This window comes from Eptesicus fuscus, chromosome 1 (genome assembly GCF_027574615.1).
Source record: "Eptesicus fuscus isolate TK198812 chromosome 1, DD_ASM_mEF_20220401, whole genome shotgun sequence".
Classification (NCBI taxonomy): Eukaryota; Metazoa; Chordata; class Mammalia; order Chiroptera; family Vespertilionidae; genus Eptesicus; species Eptesicus fuscus.
In genome coordinates, this window is record NC_072473.1 from 5,900,799 (window position 1) to 5,923,857 (window position 23,059).

Below are 23,059 nucleotides of genomic sequence, written 5' to 3' on the forward strand. Positions count from 1 at the left end.
AGACATCTTTATTTGGTCGTGTATTTATTTAGTGCCTTCTCCTTCACTGAACATTGTCTAGTGATTTGCTCTCGAAGATTTCTCTTCTTGCTGCAATGACCAGACTTACTGATAAAACAAATTGTGATCTTTCGTGGATAAAGCTCATATGCTGCACCTTCATGCCGATTCCATCCTCCAGAGACAAACCAATGCCTAGACCCTGTGTCAGAGAAGACGGGACCCTGGCTGTGGAGCAGTGAGTTATCAAAGGACATGCTTGGGGCAGGGGTACATTTTGAGAAATTAAATAGATATATTTCTTTCCCTGGCTCCACTCATTGGAAACCACTGAAAAAGAGTATCATTACAGTAAGCTAAGCTTTTGAAAGTCTTATTTCCTAACATAACAATTTGGATGTAAGGAAAATGTTTCACATTTTTAATTTGGGGAAATTAAATCTCTTCATATTCTCAGGTTGGAGAAAGCTCTAGATTTTATTATTTGTAATCACTCCCCCCAGAAAAAACACACAAATCCTCCACCCAAAAAACAAATTTTTTATTGATTTCAGAGAAGAAAAGAGAGATAGAAACATCAATGATGAGAGAGAATCATGGATCAGCTGCCTCCTGCATACCCCACACTCGGGATCGACCTTGCAACCCGGGCATGTGCTCTGACCAGGAATCAAACCATGACCTTCTGGTTCATAGGTTGATGCTCAACCACTGAGCCACACCAGCTGGGCTTGTTTTTTGTTTTTTAAATCAAGTGTACCCATTGTTTTGTGAGTTGCCCTTTTTCTCTTAATATGTCTGGACATATTTACATTATAGTAGACCCCTCTCATTTATTTGCTGTATGGATATCTAACAACTATTCAAACCCTTCTCTTATGAAAGATATGGAGCATGAAAGTGCTAGTTTCCCTCACCTTGGTCAATTTCTCTGCTTACATGAAAAGTAGGGGCAACAGTGAAGCATTCTAGGAATCACATGGTTCAAATCCTAGGGACAAGGGACATATCTTTACCTTTGCCACCTAGTTCCTGTGCCTGGTGGAAGCCACATGTGTTTTTGGGTGTCCATCTAGATCAGGGATGGGGAACCTTTTTTTCTGTCAAGGGCCATTTAAGTATAACATCATTCGTGGGCCATACACAATTATCAACTTAAAAATTAGCTTGCTATATTTGGTCAAACATTTCATTAACTCATCCCTAATGCCTTGGTAGGGCCAGACCAAATGGTTTCGCTATGGCCCATGGGCCAGAGTACCCTACTCCTGATCTAGATATTTAGTACATAAGGAAAGTATATTGTACTAGAGGCCCAGTGCATGAATTCATGCACAGGTAGGGTCTCTAGGCCCAGCCAGTGATGGGGGCCGATCAGGGATGCCTGGCTGGCCACAGGTTGGCTGTTGGAGCACACTTACCACCAGGGGGCAGCTCCTGTGTTGAGTGTCTGTCCCCTGGTGGTCAGTGCGTGTCATAGTGACTGGTTGTAATGGTCGCTTAGGCCTTTATATATATATTAGTTTGCTAGGCTGTCATAATAAAATGCAGATTGTGTGGCTTGGGCAATGGGAATTTCTTTTCTCACAATGCTGGAGCTAGAAGTCCCAGGTCAGGGTGTGGGTAGGTTTAGTTTCTCCTGAGGACTCTCCCCATGGCTTGCCGATGACCTTTCCCTGTGTTGTTACCACCCCCCCTCCCATCTATATCCAAATTTCCTCTTATAAGGATACCAGATTGGATTAGGCCCACCCAAACAGGCTCATTTTAACTTAAATCACTTCTTTGAGGGCCCCATCTCCAAATACAGCCACATTCTGAGTGTGTGCATGGGGCCTAGGACTTCAACATGAATTTGGGGGGTAGGGGAACAGTTTGGCCCATAACGTGTATAGATATTTACAAAACGTTTAATTTAGGTACTTGTATAGATTTAACTAATACCTTAGTGTATTTTTAAGCTTTTAAGCATCTTTTCAAATACTGTATTTTCAGATAAATATTTAAGGATTAGATTAGTTGGCATTCTAGAGGTCTAGTGTTGAGCAGCTAAAATGATCAAAGGAACAGGTCTTCATATGTGTAGACAGGCTGACAGGAGAGTAATCCTACACACCACAATTTAAAGGGAATCTGGGGAACAAGGGCTAATATATCAAACATGGTACTGAGATGTAATTAAGAACAAAACCTGACTACATAGCTTTGTCCTTCAATGTAACTACAACTAACTGATGGAAAAGCTCTTGAACCAGCAGCAAAAGGTAGCTGAAAATCTGATTCTTTTGAAGAAAAAAAGATGCTTTAATGGGCTGGTCTTACCTATACAAAGATGAAAAGTATGGGAAAAACAAGAGTTGGGGATCAAAGCAGGTGGTGCAGAAATGATGGCAACAGCTTTGGAGCCCCCAAAGAAAGCAGAACTGTGGTTTGGGGATGAGGGGCCTGTTACAGCGCTGTGTTTGCCACTCAGCGTTTGGGCCATCTGAGAGAGTGTGAATGTATAGACCCAAGTTCAGTGTTAAAGACCAACTGCTGACCTCAGAGAATGGACAAATGTACTTTTGGCCAACGAGAACAATTTCAGGAAGCTGTGTGGAAAATGGAAAGGTACTTCATCAATGGGCTACTTCCAGTTTTGTCACCTCCTTCACTCTGGTGAAAAATTCCCTAGTTGAAGTTAAAACATGTCTTACAGAAAACCTTGCTTTACGTTTCTATAAAATCTTGTGTAAGCTTTCACTGTCCTATGACACTGATGCCAGTTCTCACACAATACCAGTGGCTTGTGGGGCAGTGCCGTGTTAAGTAGAAAAATGGACCTGTGGGTTCTGAGAAGTCACCACTGTGGCCTGTCAACAGTGAGGTATTGTGAGTGAAGAAAAAGAACATGGGTCTATCGGGCAGAGCATAGATCGGTGGTCTCTGCATTCGTGGACAGTGGGGCAACAGTGCAGCCTTCTAGGAAACAAAGGACAAAATCAGATTGGTGCATTTAATTTGGATCTCTTTGGAAGTGCTAATGATTACAAATTTAATACCTGTGCTCAGTGGAGCCTGAAGCCTGTGGGAAAGCATGAGCCCCGGCAAATGCCCAGGGTGCTACTGATGTCCCTCCACAGCTCTTGTATTCCAGAACCTTCAGTAACATCACCTACTACCAGATCTATGCTTTATCAACTCGCCAGTCCCGGTTCTGTCCCATCAGCTGTCCAATCCCCATGCCTAGTCCTGCTTTTACCCACACCTTCGTGCCCAGCATGCTTTCCCTGTGCAGCCCACCCACCAGCTCCTCTGCTCATCATTGGACTTGCCTTGGAGCTCCTTCAAAGATGCAGGCATACATGAAATTTGGTAATTACAGTAATGTATTTTCCGGCGTATAAGACGACTGGGCATATAGAAGATTTTCCTGGGTTAAAAAGTCATCTTATATGCTGGAAAATACGGTACTCACGCAGGGCTCTTGTTACTTGTTCCCATCTCTCCCTCACGAGCCCAGAGAAAAGGGTCGCTGTTTGCAGGGCACTGCTGTGTGGCCCAGCCAGGACCCATCCATCTCTACCCTAGAACTCCCTGCTGCTGCTCCTGGCCGCTTGCGTCGCAGCCCTCTGTGCTACATGGTCATTGAGGGCAGGGCAAACTACATAAGACGTGTTTGGGTCTCTCCAATGAGCATGGCTGAAATGACTCCTAGATTTCTAGCTGAATATCTTTTTCTGCTCCCAAAGCTCTGGCACCTAACTTGAGACGATCCAGGTTCTGTAAAATGGGTTAATATATATATATTAGTTTGCAGACTTTCGAAATAAAACTAAAATGGTATTGGTGGCAGGGTGAGCAGCACTTAAAAAATTCGGTATTAAATTCCCACAATCTTGGACAAACATCTTTATTTAGTAAATAAAATAAATAGGGTAAAAAAAATCATAGTAGTAACTTCACACAAAGATACAAGATCACACTTAGAATTACTTGCTCAAGTTATTCAGAATGGAACAAAAGTCTTCAAGTGCTCACAAGTAGCATGGAAAGTATGTCTTTATATTACTTGCTTTTCGATTGACATCTACTCGTTTACAGTAAGGTCCCACACGCCTTACAGTAAAAAAGCCCCCTCCTGCCCCCTCCAATGCACAGCTTAAAAGACTAGGAGTGCACATGCTAATGTAATACAAGCTTTTCTGTGTTTACAACTCTAAAATCGTCTTCCAGCTTTTTACTAACAGGTATCAACAGGTTCGTTAAATCTTTAGCATACTGTCTAAGGGAAAGGCAATAAAAGAACACAACCTGGCCCTTTGGGCCCAGTCTCCCATTTTACAGACATGGATCCCGGATTTCAGAATGACAGCAGGATCACTGTCCCGTCTCGGACAGGGGCAGGTACGTGGCACTGGGCACTGTATACATTTTTATATCATCTCTAGATGTATGGGTAAGCCCATGTATGTCCTACCAACTTTATTCCTCACTGCAGATGCTTTAGTTTTAAATCTGACTACCAAATCTTGACAATGACATTTGGTTCTGGATTGTTACATCAAGATCAAGCTATATGAATGAGGAAAGTCAAAAGCCTATTCTCAAATTTTCAAAGATATTTCAAGGATATTGATAAAGAAATCCTTATAAATAACTGTTCAGAAGCAAATATTAATCTATTGGTAATTCTAAGAAACTAAATGTACTATTTTTAACTATAAGGAATTTTACTAGGTTTAGATAGATTGATACAACAAGTAAAACTTTCCCAGGCTATTTAATCAAGTAACTTACAATGTACACATTCCTGAGTATATTCCATTGTGGCGACACTGTTTATTTCCAAATTTTTTTGTTTAGCTTAAGAGGTGTTTCTTCCCAAGAAACTGAACTTTCCTGTCAAATGCACTGGATCGAATAGGAGAATTTGGTTCATAAAATGGATTCATTGCAAACTAGGAAAGAAGAAAGTATTAGTGAGTTTGTCAGAGTAAAAAGGCATGGGTCTCTACATTATTTTGAGTTTTAAATTAAAAGAAATCATTAAAGACATTCAAAACGAAAGTCAGAAGATCACGTTTTTAAGTTTCCATAAAAATGTTCTATGGTTAAATAGTAACTTCCCCTTAAGGAAATTTCTTGGTGTTTTAGTTTTGAGCAGTACTTGTGGTGAAACGATAAGTGTTGCCTATGTAAGCAACATTAACTCAGGAGTCACCGTGTGTGTGAATTACTAACCTCCTTACATTCATTGTAAGCATATGAATTAAACTGTAAGACTTACATAAAATACAAATGAAAAATGTGCCATATCATGGGTCTCTAAGTTAAGAAAAAGTTATACCACACTGACTAAAAATTATTCTTGTGTGGTAATTTTTTAATAATCAGATTTTAATACTCTCCTTTAACACAAGGCTAAGTGACCAGTCTCTCAGATAATGCAACGAATGTATCATAACATGTCAGAGAAAATTATTAATGACAAATGGAATCACTAATGAGCAAAGGAGTGAGCAATTTTTACACCTTAATCACTTTGTCTACCTTTATAAAAGGACTAGATAGTCTTACTTGCTAGTGCTGACTAGGAATATTGTTAGCTGTGGCAATATGCAAAAATCTTGTTCAAATACAGAACATTTAAATTATTAAGAAATACTGTTGTCAGTACTGCAGTTTACTGATGTCCTATTATTTTATTTTTTTCCAATTAAGTATCAGGAAATGCGGGTGGCACCAATCTCCCTGGGTGACTATTTGATAATATATGAATCACTTCCTGCTGGCTTATGATCGGTATTCATTGCACTGTAACTTATTTCTAAAGTAGATGGAAAGCATTTTAGATTGAAATTATAAAGCAATTTCTCTTATGGAGAATACTTCCTTCCCTCTCTTTAGGGTTCCCTAATAAAATCAACCATATGCACCAAAAGGGGGAGAATGAAGTAGATTTTAAAATAACCACAAGCCCTGGCCGGTGTTTCTCATTGGTTAGAGCATCAGCCTATGGACTGAAGGAGCATGGGTTCGATTCCGGTCACGGGCATGTGACTGGATTGCAGGCTCCATTCCCAGCCCCGGTTGGGGCGTGTGTGGGAGGCAACCAATTGATGTGTCTCTGTCTCTCCCTCCCTTCCACTCTCTCTAAAAAAGAAAATCAATGGGAAAAATATCTTTGCGTTAGGATTAACAACAACAAAATAACCATGAGTTCTTTTCCTAAATAGTTGTTAACCTGGTGAAGACTGGCCTGATGAGGGAGCTGCGAGGGAGGGTCTGACTGAGGGAGAGCTGCTCTTAGATGAAAACTATTACCAGGCCAGTTCCCTGCCAGGGTTTGAATCCCGTTTATCAGATTCAAGGAGTTATAGAACATACATACCTTTATGTATAGTTCATAGACATCAGTAAAGAAGTTCTTTATTCCATCTTCTTGTCTTACGTCATGAAGCATAATAAATCTCATATGTGCAATAATTAAGGTGTAATCTTTCTTAGAAATGTAAAATGTAAAGCAATCAGTTAAAAGTTAGGTTAGTTTTTACCTTAAAGAGAACATAATCTTTTAAAGTTAAAAAATAAAGTAAAACCACCCTTGATAGGGTTCAGATAAACCTTAGTTTTATATACAAGACTTGGTTTTAAATGCTGTTAAATAAAATGTATTTTTTCCCTGAAAAAAAGAAAAGCAGCTACGTAAATGGCAATTTTCACCTGACACTTTCAAGTCCATCCACTTATCCTGGCGTCTGTGTGTCCCATGTTCTAGTTTGTCACCCCAACCTTTAGTCAGGTATCTTTATTAAGAAGGTAAGGATATGGCCTGCAGTAACAAACGCTGAAACAAACCACTCATTGAACTTGTCCACAGTTTTCAAGTACATGTTGTTTGACAGCCACATATTCTCATCCACCAGGTCAAGGGCAGCGTGAGCTATGAACTGGTTCAGATGACGATGGTCGTCCTAGATGACAGTGTGAGCAGCACCAGGTTAACATTTCCATACAGCATCAAGAAAGCCAACATTGCTCTCTGTAAATCCTATACATAGTTCTTCTTGAGGGGGGACTCTTTCTTTTTCTAAAAAAATATATTTTTATTGATTTCAGAGAGGAAGGGAGAGAAAGAGAGAAACATCAATGATGAGAGAGAATCACTGATTGGCTGCAACCAGGCATGTGCCCTGACCGGGAATCAAACCGTGACTTTCTGGTTCATAGGTTGACGCTCAACCACTGAGCCATGCCAACTGGGCTACTTTTAAATTTGGTATCTAAAACTCAATAAATAGAAATAGCCAATTGTAATACATTAATTATAATATAATATTAATAAAATGTGTTCAAGAAACTAAAAAGATTTTGATTTTGCAAGAAGTAAGTTACCAGTTTCTGTAACCTTTTAAGCATGTGGGGAAACTACTCTGTTGGAAAACGAACAGATCCTCCTTTCAAGAAGCATGTATCCTTTTAGAGGAAGCCAGGAAAAAATACCTAAGAGGTTGTGGATAAAGGACAGCAGCATAGGTAAGCTGGGGCTAAGGTGGTGGGGAGGGAGAGCTACAGAGAGGTGACACTGGCACAGGCCTCAAGGTGGGGTGAGGGGGACTTGTGCAGTGACACCTGGTGAGCAGTGAAGACAGGCGAGGGGGTGGCACTCCTAAAATGTTGGCATGACTCTTTCAGGTGTAAGGAGTTTACATGGCAGGGGGCCCCGGGAGTGGCAGGAGGCCATGCTTAACCCTTGTGAGCAGTCGGTCCCCTGTGTGATAGCAGGAGTCCCTGTCAGAGCTGGGAGCGTCCTTTTCATGGGCTGAAAGAGCTTCACTGGAGAAGGTGGTATGTCCCACCATAATGTGGAGGGGGAGTTCACTATCTGAAATGGTCTTACGCCTGTGGCATTCTTACTTTCAAAATGCATTCTCAAAGAACACCTCTGTTATGGGTTGAATTGTACCCCCCCCACTCATTCCTGTGTTGCAATCCCCAACCCCGGTACCTTAGAATGCAGCCTTATTTGGAAAGAGGGTTGTTGCAGATGTAACTAGTTAACATGAGTTCATGCTAGAGCAGAGTGGGCTCCAATGTGACTGACGTATTTATAAAAAAGGGGACCCCTGGACACAGACACACCCAGGGAGAACGCCAGGTGGAGACTGGAGTTGTGCTGCCACCAGGCAAGGAACTACCAGGAACTAGGAGAGAGGCCGGGACAGATCCTTCCCCAGCACCTTCCCTGCCGAGGGGGCACGGCCCTCCCCACCCTTGAGCTCGGACTTCTGACCTCCAGAACCGAGACCGAACATTCCCATTGTGCTGAGCCACCCAGGTTTGGTGCTCTGTAACGGCGGCCCTGGGAAACTGATACAGACCCTTTGCTGAGGAGGCTGCTCCTGTGACTGGGCTGGAGGAAGGCTGACAGTAACCCTGGGATCGCTCGCACAGCTAAAGCATGTTTACTTCACTCCCGTTGCCATGACGAAGCTACTAGTAATTTAATCCTTAGAGAAAGGGATGTATTTCGTGTCTGGCTTAGAGCAGCATTTTCCATTACTTTACAGGGATGATCAATCTTGAGAGATTAGGAGAAAACTATAGAAATGCTTTCAGAAGGTAAGTGGTAGCATCTTGCGACAAAGTACTGTTATATGCACTGCTTTATGTACCACCAGGCCCCCGAGTGCACAGGAACTAGATTTGAGTAGCGGTATAACACAAAGCAACCCCTGCTACAGAGATGCCTGAAACCAAAGTTTTAATGAGCAGCGTGCTCATAGGGATGTGGGAAAATAATGTAGCAACAACACCTGGTAGGATAATTACTTACATCTCTATCATATTTTAGTGGCAAGATCTGAATAGTTGACAAGCATCCTACACTAGACTGGGCATTATGCATTACAATTAATTTGAAAAATCAACTCCTGTCTTAAAGAACATTAAAGCTTATTTCTGGAGGTTGGGAGACACAGCACAACTTGTAGGCAATTAGGAACGTGGACTGGCACAGAAAGATGGAAGGGACCCAGCTATTCTCATCTCAAGACTCTATGGCTCTGTTCACTCGGAATGGAGACGTTCGCCAACCCAGTGTGTTTTTCGACAACCATTCTTGATAAGAGAGCTGGGTGTGTCACTGGGGAGGAGAGCATGTGGGCACCAGCCAGTAGATAAGGTAGAAGGTCACTGGAAACCGCCATCGTCTTGGGCAGCAGGAAGACATGCAAGTAAGGGTCCCTTTTAACCCTCCCAGGTGTGAATGGATCTACTATGTACGTCCTGATGAAAAATGGGACTTGCTTGGGGCAGAATGGGCTTTCATGGCATTTCAAGGCAGCAACAACTGTTCTTTCAGACCCACTATGGGTGGGCCATGTTTCTATGCGCTTAAGGAGTAGCTTTTCCTAGTTGGGTGGCACAGTGGACTGAAGACCAGGAAAAGAGGCCCAGAGCATCCTCCCAGTACACGCTAAGTGTGTGCCGATAAAGGATGAAGCAATTCATCGGACCTTCCCGGACTGGCTTCTACCAGCCCATGGGACTCCAGAGTAAGCCTCGTTTAATTGTTATCTCATCTATCCATATCTCCGGCTCTAAAAAGCACATTACACCATTATCATTACAACAGCATGACAATTCTCATGGGGTCTGTTAAGGTTCCATACGCACTTTGGATTCTGCTTTTCCAGGTGGCAGAAACTCCATTTCAAAAACTGGATTATCATGGTGGCCAACAATCACGAAGTAGAAGCTTCCAGACATTGTCTCCAATAGATGGCTCCTAATGAAATGAAAAGAAGACCCATTTTTAGTACTCAATACTGACAACCAAAAATGGTTAACTGGGAGTGTACAGTCCTGGGGAAAGTACAACCGAGGTGTGCCAGAGCCCGGGATGCATCAAGCCTTACAGGGACTCCTGCTGATTGACTCAGAACATGCAACAAAAGACAAAAAAAATCCAAAATGCATTTCCTAACAAATGCAATGCTTTTTGTAAAGGAAATCGGGCTACAGCTGGCACATGTCACCCTGGAATTGGGAGGCCATGTCTGGAAAAAAAGGGCAGACAGGAGACTCTTGGCATGGTGAAGTAAGTAGGATTTAAAATATTATTTGGGGCAGGGGTTGTTACACTGCAGCCCGCAGGCCAAATCTGGCCTCACCTGTCTTACTATAGTCAACGGCTGCTTTTGCCCTACAATGGCAGAGTTGAGCAGTTGTGACAGAGATCACCTGTGCTTTACAGAAAGAAATGGTCCCTGTTTTAGGGGAAACGAGAAGGCGGCCCAAACAGTAAAACTGGATAACCAAGACAATCAGGAATGATACAAAAGCTGTGCAAAATAGAATTGGCCAGACTTCTCAAGAGAAAGTGAGGGGGAGAGGGATGGCAGCTTGCAAGTTTAACCAAGTCAGCAATGATATTCATTTTTGCTGGAGTAGGTTTCCTAGCTGGAGTTTGCCAAGGGCAGGGCTTACTTTCTTCAGCACAAACATTTGAGCAGCAGAGAGAGAAAAGAAGGCAGACACCTCCCCCAATGCACATTTAAGCGGCAGCAGACGACAATCCTATACAATAAAGAGGTAATATGCAAATGGTCGTTACACCGTGATGCATAATGACCAAACAGCAGGAGGTTGGGCACCAAGCTACGAGCCACGGAGAGCTACAAGAGGGTGGGGCGGGGCAGAGCGCTACCAGCCTACAGCTGTGGAGAGCTACAGGAGGGCGGGGCAGTGGGCGGAGAGCTACAGGAGGGCGGGGCAGTGAGCTAAGCGTGGCAGAGAGCTACGAGCTGCTGTGGGCCCCTCGGCCCAGAGGCAAGCGACAGCAAGCTACTCGAGCACGGATTGGTGCGCAGGGCTACGAGTATATGTATAAAGGAAGATAACCACCGCTAAATACTTCCCTCCCATATGGAAATCCATGACTGGGAGAGAAGCATAGTGCTAAGTACCAAGTGAGGATAAAAAGGAAACAGAAGGAAATACCGCATAAAGGTTGTATCAGAACTACACAGCTGGGTAGAACTTGGGCTGCCAAGAATTTGATCTCACAAACAGTTGGAGAAGGGAAGTAACTCTATTCAATCATGACAAGGAAAAACTGAATGGTGGGTGAAGTGGAAGGAAAAGAAACCATACAACCACAGTCTCGGGAAGGGAATATCTACAATCATTTAATATAGAGGCCTTGCTATGCCTAGGTAGTGGGCAAAGGGGAGACACTCTCTAGAACTCTGTGCTGTCCGATATATGGAACTTTCTGCGAGAATGGAAATGTTCTGTACCTGCGCTGTGCCATGTAGTAGCCACTGGAGACTAAGGAGCATTTGAAATGTGGTTCGTGTCTGCAGAACTGAATTTGAAATTTTATTTAATTTTAACTGATTAAATAGCGACACGTGGTTCATGGCTACTGTATTTGACCAGTGTAGCTCTAGAGTCTACAAACTCTAGCAGTGGTCGTCAAACTTCTTAGTCAACAGAGCCAAATATCAACAGTACAATGATGGAAATTTCTTTGGAGAGCCAAAATTTTTAAACTTCAACTTCTAACGCCACTTCTTCAAAATAGACTCGCCCAGGCCGTGGTATTTTGTGGACGAGCCACACTCAAGGGGCCAAAGAGCCGCATGTGGCTCGCGAGCCGCAGTTTGCCGACCACTGCTCTAGACTAATGATTGCAAACCTTTTTTTTTTTAAATTCCAGTATCTCTTCCACCTTCCCTCCACCCATGAAGTATTACTTAAACTCCAATATGTAACACAAACAACACAAATAAAGCAACAGGTGTGTTTGTGTAAGTTGTGTGTGCCTGCTCAACTTTCCCATCACCTGAAATAGGGGCCCTTCGAGCATCTGCCAGGGAGACTAGGCCTCGGGCAGTGGAGGAGGGAGCTACACAGAACTTGACAATCAATGGATTAAATGGGAGAACTGAGGCTGTGTCCAAATGTTTGGCCGAGGTGATCAAGCAGAATATCAGGATGCGATGCTATTCACCGAGAAAACAAATAAGGGAAGAAAGAGGGATGAAAACATGTCAGTTCTGAACATGGAGTGGTAGCCAGAATAGCCCTCCTGACCCCCCGCCCCCATATGTCCACATCCTAATTTTGGGAACCGGTGAATGAATATTTACCAGGTAAAGGGGAATTAAGGCTACAGATGGAACTGGGGTTGCTCATCAGCTGACTTTAAGATAGGACAGGATCCTGGACTGCCCAGGTGGGCCCAACGCAAGCACAAGGGGCTTTAAAAGGGGAGGGAGGCACGAGAGGAAGTCGGGGAAACGTGACTACAGGTCCTGGCTTTAACGATGGAGGGAGAGGTCACCAGTCACAGCATATGGGAGGCATCCAGAAGCTGGGAAGGACAAAGGGACAGTCTCCCCAAGAGCCTCCAGAAGGAAACGCGGCCTCCTGATACCTGGATTGCAGCCCAGCGAGACCCACGTCGGACTGCTATGCTAAGACCTGTAATGTAATGCATTTGTGTTGTTTCAAGCCACTGAATTTGTGGTGATTTGTTAGGGCAGCAGTAGGAAACTAACACATGTCAGAGCTGGAAAAAAACACCACTCCCTTGCAGGTATGGGAAAAAAGGAAATATTCAAGGAAGCGTCAGCAAAAAGGTAAAAGTGCATTCTGTAAAGAGAGCGGGGACAGGGGAGTTCATTTACCGTGGCACCTGGGGAGCAAAGCATTGTTGGAAAGGTTGGCCTGAGGCAGTGGTCGGCAAACTCATTAGTCAACAGAGCCGAACGATTGAAATTTCTTTTGAGAGCCAAATTTTTAAAACTTAAAACTATATAAGGTAGGTACATTGTTATTAACTTCATTAGGGTACTCCTAAGCTGGCCTTTGCTCAAAACTCAAGGGGCCAAAGAGCCGCATGTGGCTCGTGAGCCGCAGTTTGCCGACCACTGGTCTGGGACAATGGTGCGTCAAGATGGAGCTACTTAGGGCAATATGGGGAAAGAGCATGGAAAAGAACAGGGACTGTTTTTTTCCAGCCTGAATCCCAGAAACCGAGCCTAGTATATAATAAGTGCTCAATGTTTGCAGAAGGGAGCTGCAGGGGAGGGGCTATAGTTTACAGTGTGAGTGACCCTAAGAATAGGGGAGCGGGTCTGCTGGAGTGAGGGGCAGGGTGGGATTAACTAGCCCAGCTGAGGCCTGTGGGGTGGGGAGGAAGGGGAGTTCTCAGAGGCCTGATAGCTGGAGTCTGTGTTCAAGCTATTAACAGCACCTTTGTGAGAAGCTGCTGAAGATCCTTACAGAAAGCAATCCTCATTACAAGGGGCGGGGCTTGTTGCCTGAAGGTAGGGGAGGCAGGACTGCACCCAGGGTGAGGACAGCAGCAGTCTGTGGTTGCTGGGGTGACCTGAGCCGCTTTTGGGAGAGAGACCAAGAAATCAAGGTGGTGCTACAAGGAGCTCAGAGGAGTGCTTCTTCCCTTACGTACACTCAAAGAGGACGTGTACGTAATGTAAGAAGCAGGGCACTAGCTAGCAATGAACACAGAAATGGGACCTGGGACCAGAAACCTGTGAGGCTAGCATCAGAAAGGCAAAAGCCCACAGGAGCTGAAATGTGTGGACTGTGTTAAGAAAAACAAAGCCTTTTTAGGCTACAATCAGGAAAAAGCAGGGGAGAAAGGTCAACTGCTTCAAGCAACTGGCATACAAAGTACAGAGGATGCAGATCTGCTGAACTTCAATTTTCTCAAAAAGAATGGTTTTCAAACAGCAAATGTGGAAGAATAAGGTTAGGCGGGCTATGAACCTCAAGATGGGAATTAAAAAAAAAAATCTAGCCGAAACCGGTTTGGCTCAGTGGATAGAGCGTCGGTCTTCGGACTGCGAGGTCCCAGGTTCGATTCCGGTCAAGGGCATGTGCCTTGGTTGCGGGCACATCCCCAGTGGGAGGTGTGCAGGAGGCAGCTGGTCGATGTTTCTCTCTCATCGATGTTTCTGGCTCTCTATCCCTCTCCCTTCCTCTCTGTAAAAAATCAATAAAATATAAAACAAAAAAAATATATAAAAAATAAAAAAAATCTAGGCGGGGGGAGAGATCAACCAAAGGACTTGTGTGCATGCATATGAGCCTAACCAATGGTTAAGGACAACAGGGGGGTGGGGGCATCCGTGGGGAGGGGTGTGGGATGGGAATGGGGGGATGAGGACAAATATGTGACACCTTAATCAATAAAGAAATTAAAAAAAAAGAAATAAAATAAAATGGAAAAAAAATAAAAAAATCAAAAAATCTAGGCATTTCAATAAATACAAGTATTCAGTTCTCAGCAAACTACATATCTTGGATTAACGAATGTGATTATATATCTAGTGATCAGTGACATTGGAGAAATCATAGGAACAGGAAAGAGCCATACACCATCAGATATAGGTAAGTGATATTCCTATTTTCAAAAACAAAAAGGCTTATCTCCTAGTCCAGTGGTCGGCAAACTCATTAGTCAATAGAGCCGAATATCAACAGTACAATGATTGAAATTTCTTTTGAGAGCCAAATTTTTTAAACTTCAACTTCTTCTAATGCCACTTCTTCAAAATAGATTCGCCCGGGCCGTGGTATTTTGTGGAAGAGCCACCCTCAAAGGGCCAAAGAGCCGCAGTTTGCCGACCACGGTCCTAGTCTATAATTGGGTACTTTCAAAGAAATGAAAAGACCAGTGGAAATATGTATTAAATGGCTGCCTTTGGTTAGACACCATACTCGGAGTTTTTATTATACATTATTTAATGTGGATCCCTACACAAAAAGAGTAGGTTATTATTCATTCATGTACTCCTGGTTATACTGAGAACAAGTCATGCCAAACTTAAATGTTATGTTTTGGAAGGGAAATCAGGAGGCAGGAAGTCATTTTGGGAAATAGTTTGGTATACACCTAAAAACAACTCTTTTTAGCTCTATCCCCAGAGCTACCGGGGCCCAGAAAACACTCCTTATATGTTGAATAAGGGACACAACTCATAGCTGACTAGAATGTTAAAGTGCTCCCAGTCAGTACACAGCATGGGGTCTCCGGGGAACCTTTGAGGTTGGCCTTAACCTAGTCCAGCTCAACATTTGAACACTAATTGTGAGATGAAGCCAACTTATCACATTCAAAGATAACATGCTAAGGGCAACCGTCAAGATTCAAAAGTATCTCCACAGCTAAGAGGACTAGGTGTGAAATGAACAAAGCAGAATTGAATAGGATGCAAAATAAAGTCCTGTACTTGGGCGTGAAAAAATGAACTGCACAACAGGGTGAGGAAACCTAGTTCAAGAGCAGTGCATCTACAAGGACCCATTTTCATTTAGTGCAAACTCAGTAAGAGGCAGCAGTCTGAATCAGTGGTCACAAAAAGCTAATGCAATACCAAGCTGCATTAAGAGAAGACAATGTCCTCTTCACAAATAATATCATCTCTGGGGAAGTACTCAGTTCTGGGAATTGCATTTTAAATGAATCAATAACTGAACTGTGTGTGTGGAGGGGGGGGGGAGGGAGGATCTAGGCTAGGGGATGCTCTGGACAAAAGCTACTGAAGGAACTGAGGATGTTTAAACTGAGGAAGGGAAATTACTTTTTTGGGGGGTGGGGTGGGGGGGGGGGGGAAGCAGTGTCCAAGCACAAGCACAATCTCATCTGTAGAGAGGATATGCTGTCTAATGGAACAGGGAGCTGACTAGGATTGGCAACTGGTTTTCCTTTCCTGAGCCAGTTCTCATCACTGGTAGTGACTGCCAGGAACTGGTGCTGAGATTCTGAGACTTAAGTGTGGTCAGCGGGAAAGATTGCTGTGATTAATTATCCACTGTCACGGGTGGTGGTGGGGGAGGGCAGTTGTCTACGCGAGTGCCAAGTAGTTATTCTTTTTGCCACCATCCAAATCATACCCATTAAAGCCCAGATGAAGTCCCATTTTTTCCACAGAGATGTCTCTGCAGGCTTCTATCTTCCACTCTTTTTTCCCCCTAAACTCCACTTAAGTCTACAGTACATCTTAGTCCACCTTTCTTTCTCACAGCATGCAAAATAAAAACAGCTCACTGATTTTCAACCAGTGACTTTTGCCTCCCCGGGGACATCTGGCAATGTCTGAGACATTCACGAAGGTCAGAACTGGTGCGGAGGAGCTGCATTTAGTGGGCAGAGAGGCCAGGGATGCTGCTAACCACCCCGCGGTGCACAAGGCGGCACCCCCTACCAAGAGTTTTCGGGCCCCAAATGGCAATCGTGCCGCGGTTACGAAGCCCTGGGTTACTGAGTGACCCAGTAAAAGGCAAAAGAAGCAAAGCCCCGAGCTGGCGGAGCTCGCCGGGTGCCCTGCCTGGGCTGTGATGGGACCGGCCGGCCGGCCGGGGGCTAGCCGGGTTGGGTCCGGCGCCCCAGGCCGCAACTAGATGGAGAGACAGCGTTAACACCCAGACCACGCGGGCCCCGGATGTCCCCCGAAGCGCCCGCCTCCTCCCCCGATCCTCGCTTTATCCCCTACCTGCGCCTAGACGCAGACTTCGTAAGAAAGTATCCACTGAGCTCCCGCCGGCAACTCGCGCTCCGAAGCTTCAGTAAGGAAGCCTGGCAGTCCTCGCGAGACTCGGTGTCTAGGCTCTCGCGATAAGTGGGCGGAGCGTCCGGTGGTTGGCGCGCGGGCTCGGCTAGCGCAGACGCAGTAACGCTCCTGACGCTCCGCAGTTAGGTCGCTCGACCTGGCGGGTCTCCGGGAGAGGGCGGGACCGGCTGAGAGCGGCGCGGAGGGCCCACGTGGTGCCTCGGCTTCCAGGCCCGCGGGTTTCCCAGCCTCCGCGCCCGATGTCTCTACTCTTGGGCCACCGGTGAGAGTCGCGCTCGCGTCCCCCACCCACCATGGCAACCCGAGGGGAGGAAGTGCGTTTATCCGCCAGGGTTCTTAGTTCGGAGTGGGCGGGAGAGCTTTGAGAGATTCCGCCGAGCCGCGGCTGGGCTCTGAAGGTAGGGATTCCCCTCCTTGCTACCCTGAGGCGGGGCGGGGCGGGAGGGAGGGACTGGCTTGGTGGGAAGCGATGCCGGGGGCAGAACCGGGTGGGCCTGTGAGGAGATTAAGCATCTTTTTGGTTAAAGCGCCGACCGGGTGCGCGTGAGGGGACGGGGCTTCGTGTTTGTTTTCGTTAAAGCGCCGACTGGGTGCGCGTGAGGGGACGAAGCTTGGTGTTTGCGTTGACCACCGGGTGCGCGTGAGGGGAAAAGGCTTCGGTTTCCTTTAAGCACCTACGGTGCGCACTTGGGACGAAGCTTCGTGTTTGTTTTCGTTAAAGCGCTGAGCGGGTGCGCTGAGGGGACGAGGCTTCGGTTTGTTTCGTGAAAGAGCCCAGCGGGTGCGCGTGAGGGGTCGAGGCTTGGTGTTTGCGCCGATCGGGTGCGCGTGAGGGGAAAAGGCTTCGGTTTCCTTTAAGCACCTACTACGGTGCGCACGTGAGGGGACGAAGCTTCGTGTTTGTTTTCGATAAAGCGCTGACCCGGTGCGCGTGAGGGGACGAGGCTTCGGTTTGTTTCGTGAAAGCGCCAATCGGTGCGCACTCGAGGGGACAAAACTTGGTGTTTGTTTTCCTTAAAGCGCCGACCGGGTGCGCGTGAGGGGACGGAGCTTCGTGTTTGTTTTCGTTAAAGCGCCGACCGGGTGCGCTGAGGGGACGAGGCCTCGTGTTGGTTTCCTTAAAGCGCCGACCGGGTGCGCGTGAGGGGACGGAGCTTCGTGTTTGTTTCGTGAAAGCGCTAACCGCGTGCCAACCGGGTGCGCTGAGGGGACGAAGCTTTGTGTTTTGTTTCCTTTAAGCGCCAATCAGTGCGCACATGAGGGGACGAAACTTGGTGTTTGTTTTCCTTAAAGCGCTGACCGGGTGCGCCTGAGGAGTCGAAGCTTCGTGTTTGTTTCTTTAAAGCGCCAACCGGGTGCGCACGTGAAGGGACGACGCTGTTTTCGTTCTAGCGCCAACCTGGTGTGGTGAGGGGACGAGGCCTCGTGTTTGTTTCGTTTAAGCGCCAACCGGTGCACAGTTGAGGGGACAAAACTCGGTGTTTGCTTTCCTCAAAGCGCCGACCCGGTGCGAGGGGACGAAGCTTCGTGTTTGTTTCGTTCAAGCGCCCAGCTAGTGCCAACCGGGTGCGCTCAGGGGACAAGGCCTCATGTTTGTTTCCTTTAAGCGCCAATCGGTGCGCACTTGAGGGGACGAAACTTGGTGTTTTTCTTCAAGTGCTGACCCGTGCTCGTGAGGAGTCGAAGCTTCCTGTTTTCGTTCAAGCGCCAACCGGTGCAACTGGTGCGCGTGAGGGGACGAAGCTTCAAGCTTCGTGTTTGTTTCTTTAAAGTGCCAGCCGGGTGCGCACGTGAGGGGAGGAAGCTTCTTGTTAGTTTCTTTTAAAGCGCCAACCGGGTGTGCACGTGAGGGGAGGAAGCTTCCTGTTGTTTTCATTTAAGCGCCAACCGGGTGCGCACGTGAGGGGAGGAAGCTTCCTGTTGTTTTCATTTAAGCGCCAACCGGATGCGCACGTGAGGGGACGACGCTTCCTGTTTGTTGCGGTTTAAGCGCCAACCGGGTGCGCACGTGAAGGGACGACGCTTCCTGATTGTTTTCGTTCAAGCGCCATCCCCACCACCTGGCTTTCGTGCGTTCCCCAAGGTCAGCCACGGTTCTGTCCTCAGAAATCCCCGTCCCCTCCGCCTGCCCAGTAACCGTGGGCATCTTCTCTTCCAGCTCACCATGCCCCCCAAGTATGACGTGTTGAGTCAAGACGAACTGCGCAGAAAGCTGTACCAGACCTTCAAGGACCGAGGTATCCTGGACGCCCTCAAGGTATCCGCTTTAGGCATATCTGTTCCAGAACTTTCGCAAGTGTAAGCTGTAACAGGCAGCCCACATTTAACCCCCGGGTCTTGGTTTTAAAAAGAGGATGATATGCAGATGGTATTGGTGAGTGCGAACAGTCGTCTCAAGCGGTTTAGCGTTTGCCCGGTCTGAATGTTCAAATAGATTTATTGACCGACATTCATATTCAGATAGGAGCGAGTAGCTTTATAAAATGAACACATTTTAGTAAGGTTAGACTTGTTTTATGAAGCTGGTTTGTAGGTTCCTAAGTTAATAAATGGTTTTGTAATAGTCATGTTTGAATGAACAACATTGACACCATATAGAAAACGTTAAGTGTGCTGCTTACCATAGAATAGTTTGGAGAATGAGAACTTAAAAAATGCATTGAAAGGTCTGAATATTTAATTTGGGCAGCAAATACTTATTAGTATGAATTAACAGCAAGAAGAAGGATTAATAGCAATGGATAGGATTACCTCAAACATGTTTTCATTACTACATACATTCCTGAAGTATATTTTACACTGAAAATGTGATATTTGGGAAATGTGAGTTTGTTTTTCCTTTTCCCTCTCCTATTGTTTTTGTAACTTAAAAACACACATCACAACATCACTTCAGATTCACGTGAAAAATACAGAAAAACATAAAGGAGGAAAGTCATCTCTGATTCAGCCACTTATTGGCATAATGGTGTGTGTATGTGTGTATTCTTCAATATTATATGGTAAGCATTTTCCTGTGTCCTTAAACGTTCATTGAAATCCTCATTTTCATTGGCACCAGGCCCATGTTTGGATGTATGTTTAATCTATGTAGCAGTCCTCTGGTTAATAATTAGCTTGGGCAGCAAATATTTATTAATACACTTTATATATAAATTAACAGCAAGGAGTAGGAGTAGTTCAAATGTGTTTTCATTACTATACATATTTCAGAAGTATATTTTACACTTAAAATGTTGAATAGGTTTTACCTAGGTCTATACATCCTTCAATTGCATTTCTCATTTTTGCCTAATTAAGTGGCTTTACTAATGTTCTTGTATGACTCTTTATCCTGGAAAATCAAATCAAGGGCATGAGCATTTTTTAAGGCTCTTGGCTTCTTTTTCTAGAAGGATTGTATTAATGTCTGTGACACCAGCAGTTTGAGAATGCTTGTCTCACTCCAATATTATTATCATGACATTTTAAAAACTAATCTAAGATTGAAAAAGCAGCCTTCATTTTAGTATTTATCCCTTTGATTGTTAATGAGGTTGCACATAGTTTCTAGCCATTTCTCTGTTTTCCATGTATTGGTAGTTTGACTCTTGCTCATTTTTTTTAGGATGTGTTTTCTTATTGTGTAAGAATTCTTTTAATAGAAACTTAATCTTTTTTGTCATTTTTGTGGCAATTCTTTTAATTTGGCTCTAAAATATTGATGTTATATTTTCATATGGTCAAATCTATTGATTTTTTTTCTGATTCTCAGTAAATTTTTCTCTACTAATAGCATGAATATTCACTTTTTAAAGTTTTTTAAAAAGGTTCAGTTTTTATAGTTAGCACTTGAACCCACCTGGAATTAGTTGTAGTGTATAATAATGCATTACTATACCTTCTAATGTGGGATGGTTATTGCATTCCTGAATATGGATTTTTTTTTCTGGATTAGATTTGGTCCTGTTTGGCTTCCTATCTGTAGTTAAAATTGACTAATCCTTTCTTAGCTTTCCTTTGGCTTTGGTATCGGGATTATGCTAACCTTGTTCACTCCATAGCTGCCATATATCCTTGGGAGAAATGTTTCCTGTTTGCAGCTGGCTGCTGTTTCTGGAATTCCAGCTTGATCAATGAATGGCAGGGCAAAGTTTTACTCTCTCAGTCCGAGCTAATTTTTATTTTCTCAGTTCAAGGACTGTGGTTGGGGTGAGTTCACTTACTGAAATTTTTAGTGACCTAACTCATTCTATTTGGATGTTTGAAAATAATTTGTATTTATGATTAAGTACAAAGTCACAGATATCTAGTAAAGTTTATCAAGGCCCTTTCATATTTTGAGTCTACTCAGTCTGAATTTCTGAGAGAGATGTGCTGAGGATTCCCAAGTCTCTTCTCTCCCACTTCCCCTCCCCCCACAGTAATTGTATTTATTTTTACCTTAGGGACATTGCAAGGTTTAATTATGAATGGATATATCTCTGCATTGGCTGCTGGAAAGCCCCCAGCTAGTCTTGCCATTTCTTCTAGCAAGTGCTAGATGGCATGCTTTTTGTATTTGTCAATATGAGAATTCATCTATGATGTCATTTCATTTTATTCTCTTATTTTCCTCTTAACCTGCTTATGTCACTCATTTAAATTTTATCCTGTATCAGTACTTGTTTGTAGGACACCCTGAATCACTTTTATCAATTAAGCTGCATCTAAATATACTACTACTTTAGCATGTTACAAATCTCATTAAACCATCTCTAAATTTTACTGGTGGAGAATGCTGTAGTTTCTCTTGTTTTATTATTTCTGTTACTGAATGACATTAGATGAGGCAGAGCATGCATATTCTGCTCAAGGTAAATGTCTTTTGTACTATAGGATTTTTGATGTATGAGTCTTGTTCTATACTGGTAGTTATATACTTCTCTCTAGCTGAAGGATAGAAGATAGAGGTATAGCAACTCCATTAGTTTCTTGCTTGTATTCTATTAATATGAATACATTAGCTATTACTTAGTTTTGTACCCCATGGATATAGGCAGCATACTCTTAAGCTCAGCCCAATTATGTTTCCAGCTTATATGCACAATAGATTAGAAAAATATCCAGTAGTTAAGTTAATTTAGAGATTTTCTTAAAATCCAAAGGAATAATAACACTAGTTATAACCTTTAAAAAATTAACCCACCTTGAACCTACATTTCCTTATTTATAAAATGTGTTGAGATGTAAATACTATATATGAAACTGCATGTTAATAAGCCGTCTTTAGGTTTACTGATTTCTCTCTTGCATATGTTACTTCCTTTTGGGGAATTTTATTTTTATCAATATGCTCAATAAACTGGTTTCACCCAATATTGTTTTCATAACCTCCAACAATCCACAGAATTCTGTTGAGGAAGTAGCAGAATTTTCTCTGATGATTGCTGTCTTGACCAAAGGCTGCTGAAATGGGCTTATAGGGAAGAAAGAGTCTACATGTGTTCTGACCACCAGTTCACTTGGAAAGCTTTCACTGATGAAAGCAGACTTCTTTGGCCAGAACCCATGGCCTGCTTGTCTTACAGGGCAAGACAAAGTGTGCAACAAAGAAGTTCTAACTTCTGTCCATGGATCTAGAACCACTGTGGAAATAAAAGGTTTCTAAATCATGTGGCAAATCTGTGTATCTCCAGTGCAACAGTCCTGCTAAAAGTATTTTCCCTCTTGTCTCTCTTCTCTTTTTTTGTCGTTGGACTAGACACAACTGAGAAAGCAGCTCATTCAAGAATTGATGCACCCTGTATTGAGCGGAGAAATGCGGCCCTCATCCATTTCAGTGGAAGGGAGCGCCCTTTTAATAGGCGCTTCTAATTCCCTAGTGGCAGATCATTTACAAAGATGTGGCTATGAGTATTCACTTTCAGTTTTCTTCCCAGAAAGTGGCTTGGCAGAAGAAAAGGTAAAGTTTTCCTCACTGTTTCCGAATTTTCTATTAACAGCCTCTCCACCCCAGATGATAATAAAGTGCTGCACAGTAGCCTAGTGCTCCTTGGCTGGCTTGGTCCATTTCTCAGTCATCTTTTATATAATGCACCAAAGGAGTACTCAGTTTGATATATCAGTTCCTTGGAATCTTCATTAATCTTTTGTTAAATTGTGATGTATAGAATCACGAAATGTTTCGGAGTTAGAATTGATCTTATGTCCCATGTAGTTGACTCAGACTCATAACTGCCATTTATGTTGACTGTTGTGAGCTTGGCACTGGGCTAGTCACGCTGCAGGTGTACCTATGTCCCAGATGATGAGGAACCAGAGTCTGGAGAGGTGAGTGATTTGTTCAAGGTCACAGGATTTTGAGGTGGCAACATAAGGCAGTAAATCTAGATCTCTAAAATGTGTTCTTCATGATGCCACAGTCTCTGTTTCTAGATATTTCTCTTTATGATTATATAACAGAAGTGGAATAGATGAACTTTTTAAAAATCTGTAGTGTTCTCAAA

The 23,059-nt window shown here is 44.0% G+C and overlaps 2 protein-coding genes across 2 annotated transcripts in view; one reads left to right on the forward strand and one right to left on the reverse strand.

The window, feature by feature from the left end:
• Window positions 1-3,878: 3,878 nt before the first annotated feature.
• Window positions 3,879-16,672, reverse strand: TRAPPC2 (trafficking protein particle complex subunit 2). Its single transcript, XM_054720385.1, has 5 exons — window positions 16,515-16,672; window positions 9,661-9,772; window positions 6,808-6,956; window positions 6,374-6,455; window positions 3,879-4,940 (listed from the first exon to the last, which is right to left on the reverse strand). The coding sequence occupies exons 2-5, from the start codon at window positions 9,751-9,753 to the stop codon at window positions 4,842-4,844; spliced, it is 423 nt and encodes a 140-aa protein (XP_054576360.1). The 5' UTR covers window positions 9,754-9,772; window positions 16,515-16,672; the 3' UTR covers window positions 3,879-4,841.
• Window positions 16,673-16,737: 65 nt separating this feature from the next.
• OFD1 (OFD1 centriole and centriolar satellite protein) overlaps window positions 16,738-23,059 on the forward strand; it is a 35,193-nt gene continuing 28,871 nt past the window's right edge. Inside the window, exons 1-3 of the mRNA XM_054720384.1 lie at window positions 16,738-16,854; window positions 18,751-18,849; window positions 22,315-22,515. Coding sequence (XP_054576359.1) covers window positions 18,757-18,849; window positions 22,315-22,515 — 294 coding nt within the window. The 5' untranslated portion in view covers window positions 16,738-16,854; window positions 18,751-18,756. The remainder of the gene's footprint in view (window positions 16,855-18,750; window positions 18,850-22,314; window positions 22,516-23,059) is intronic.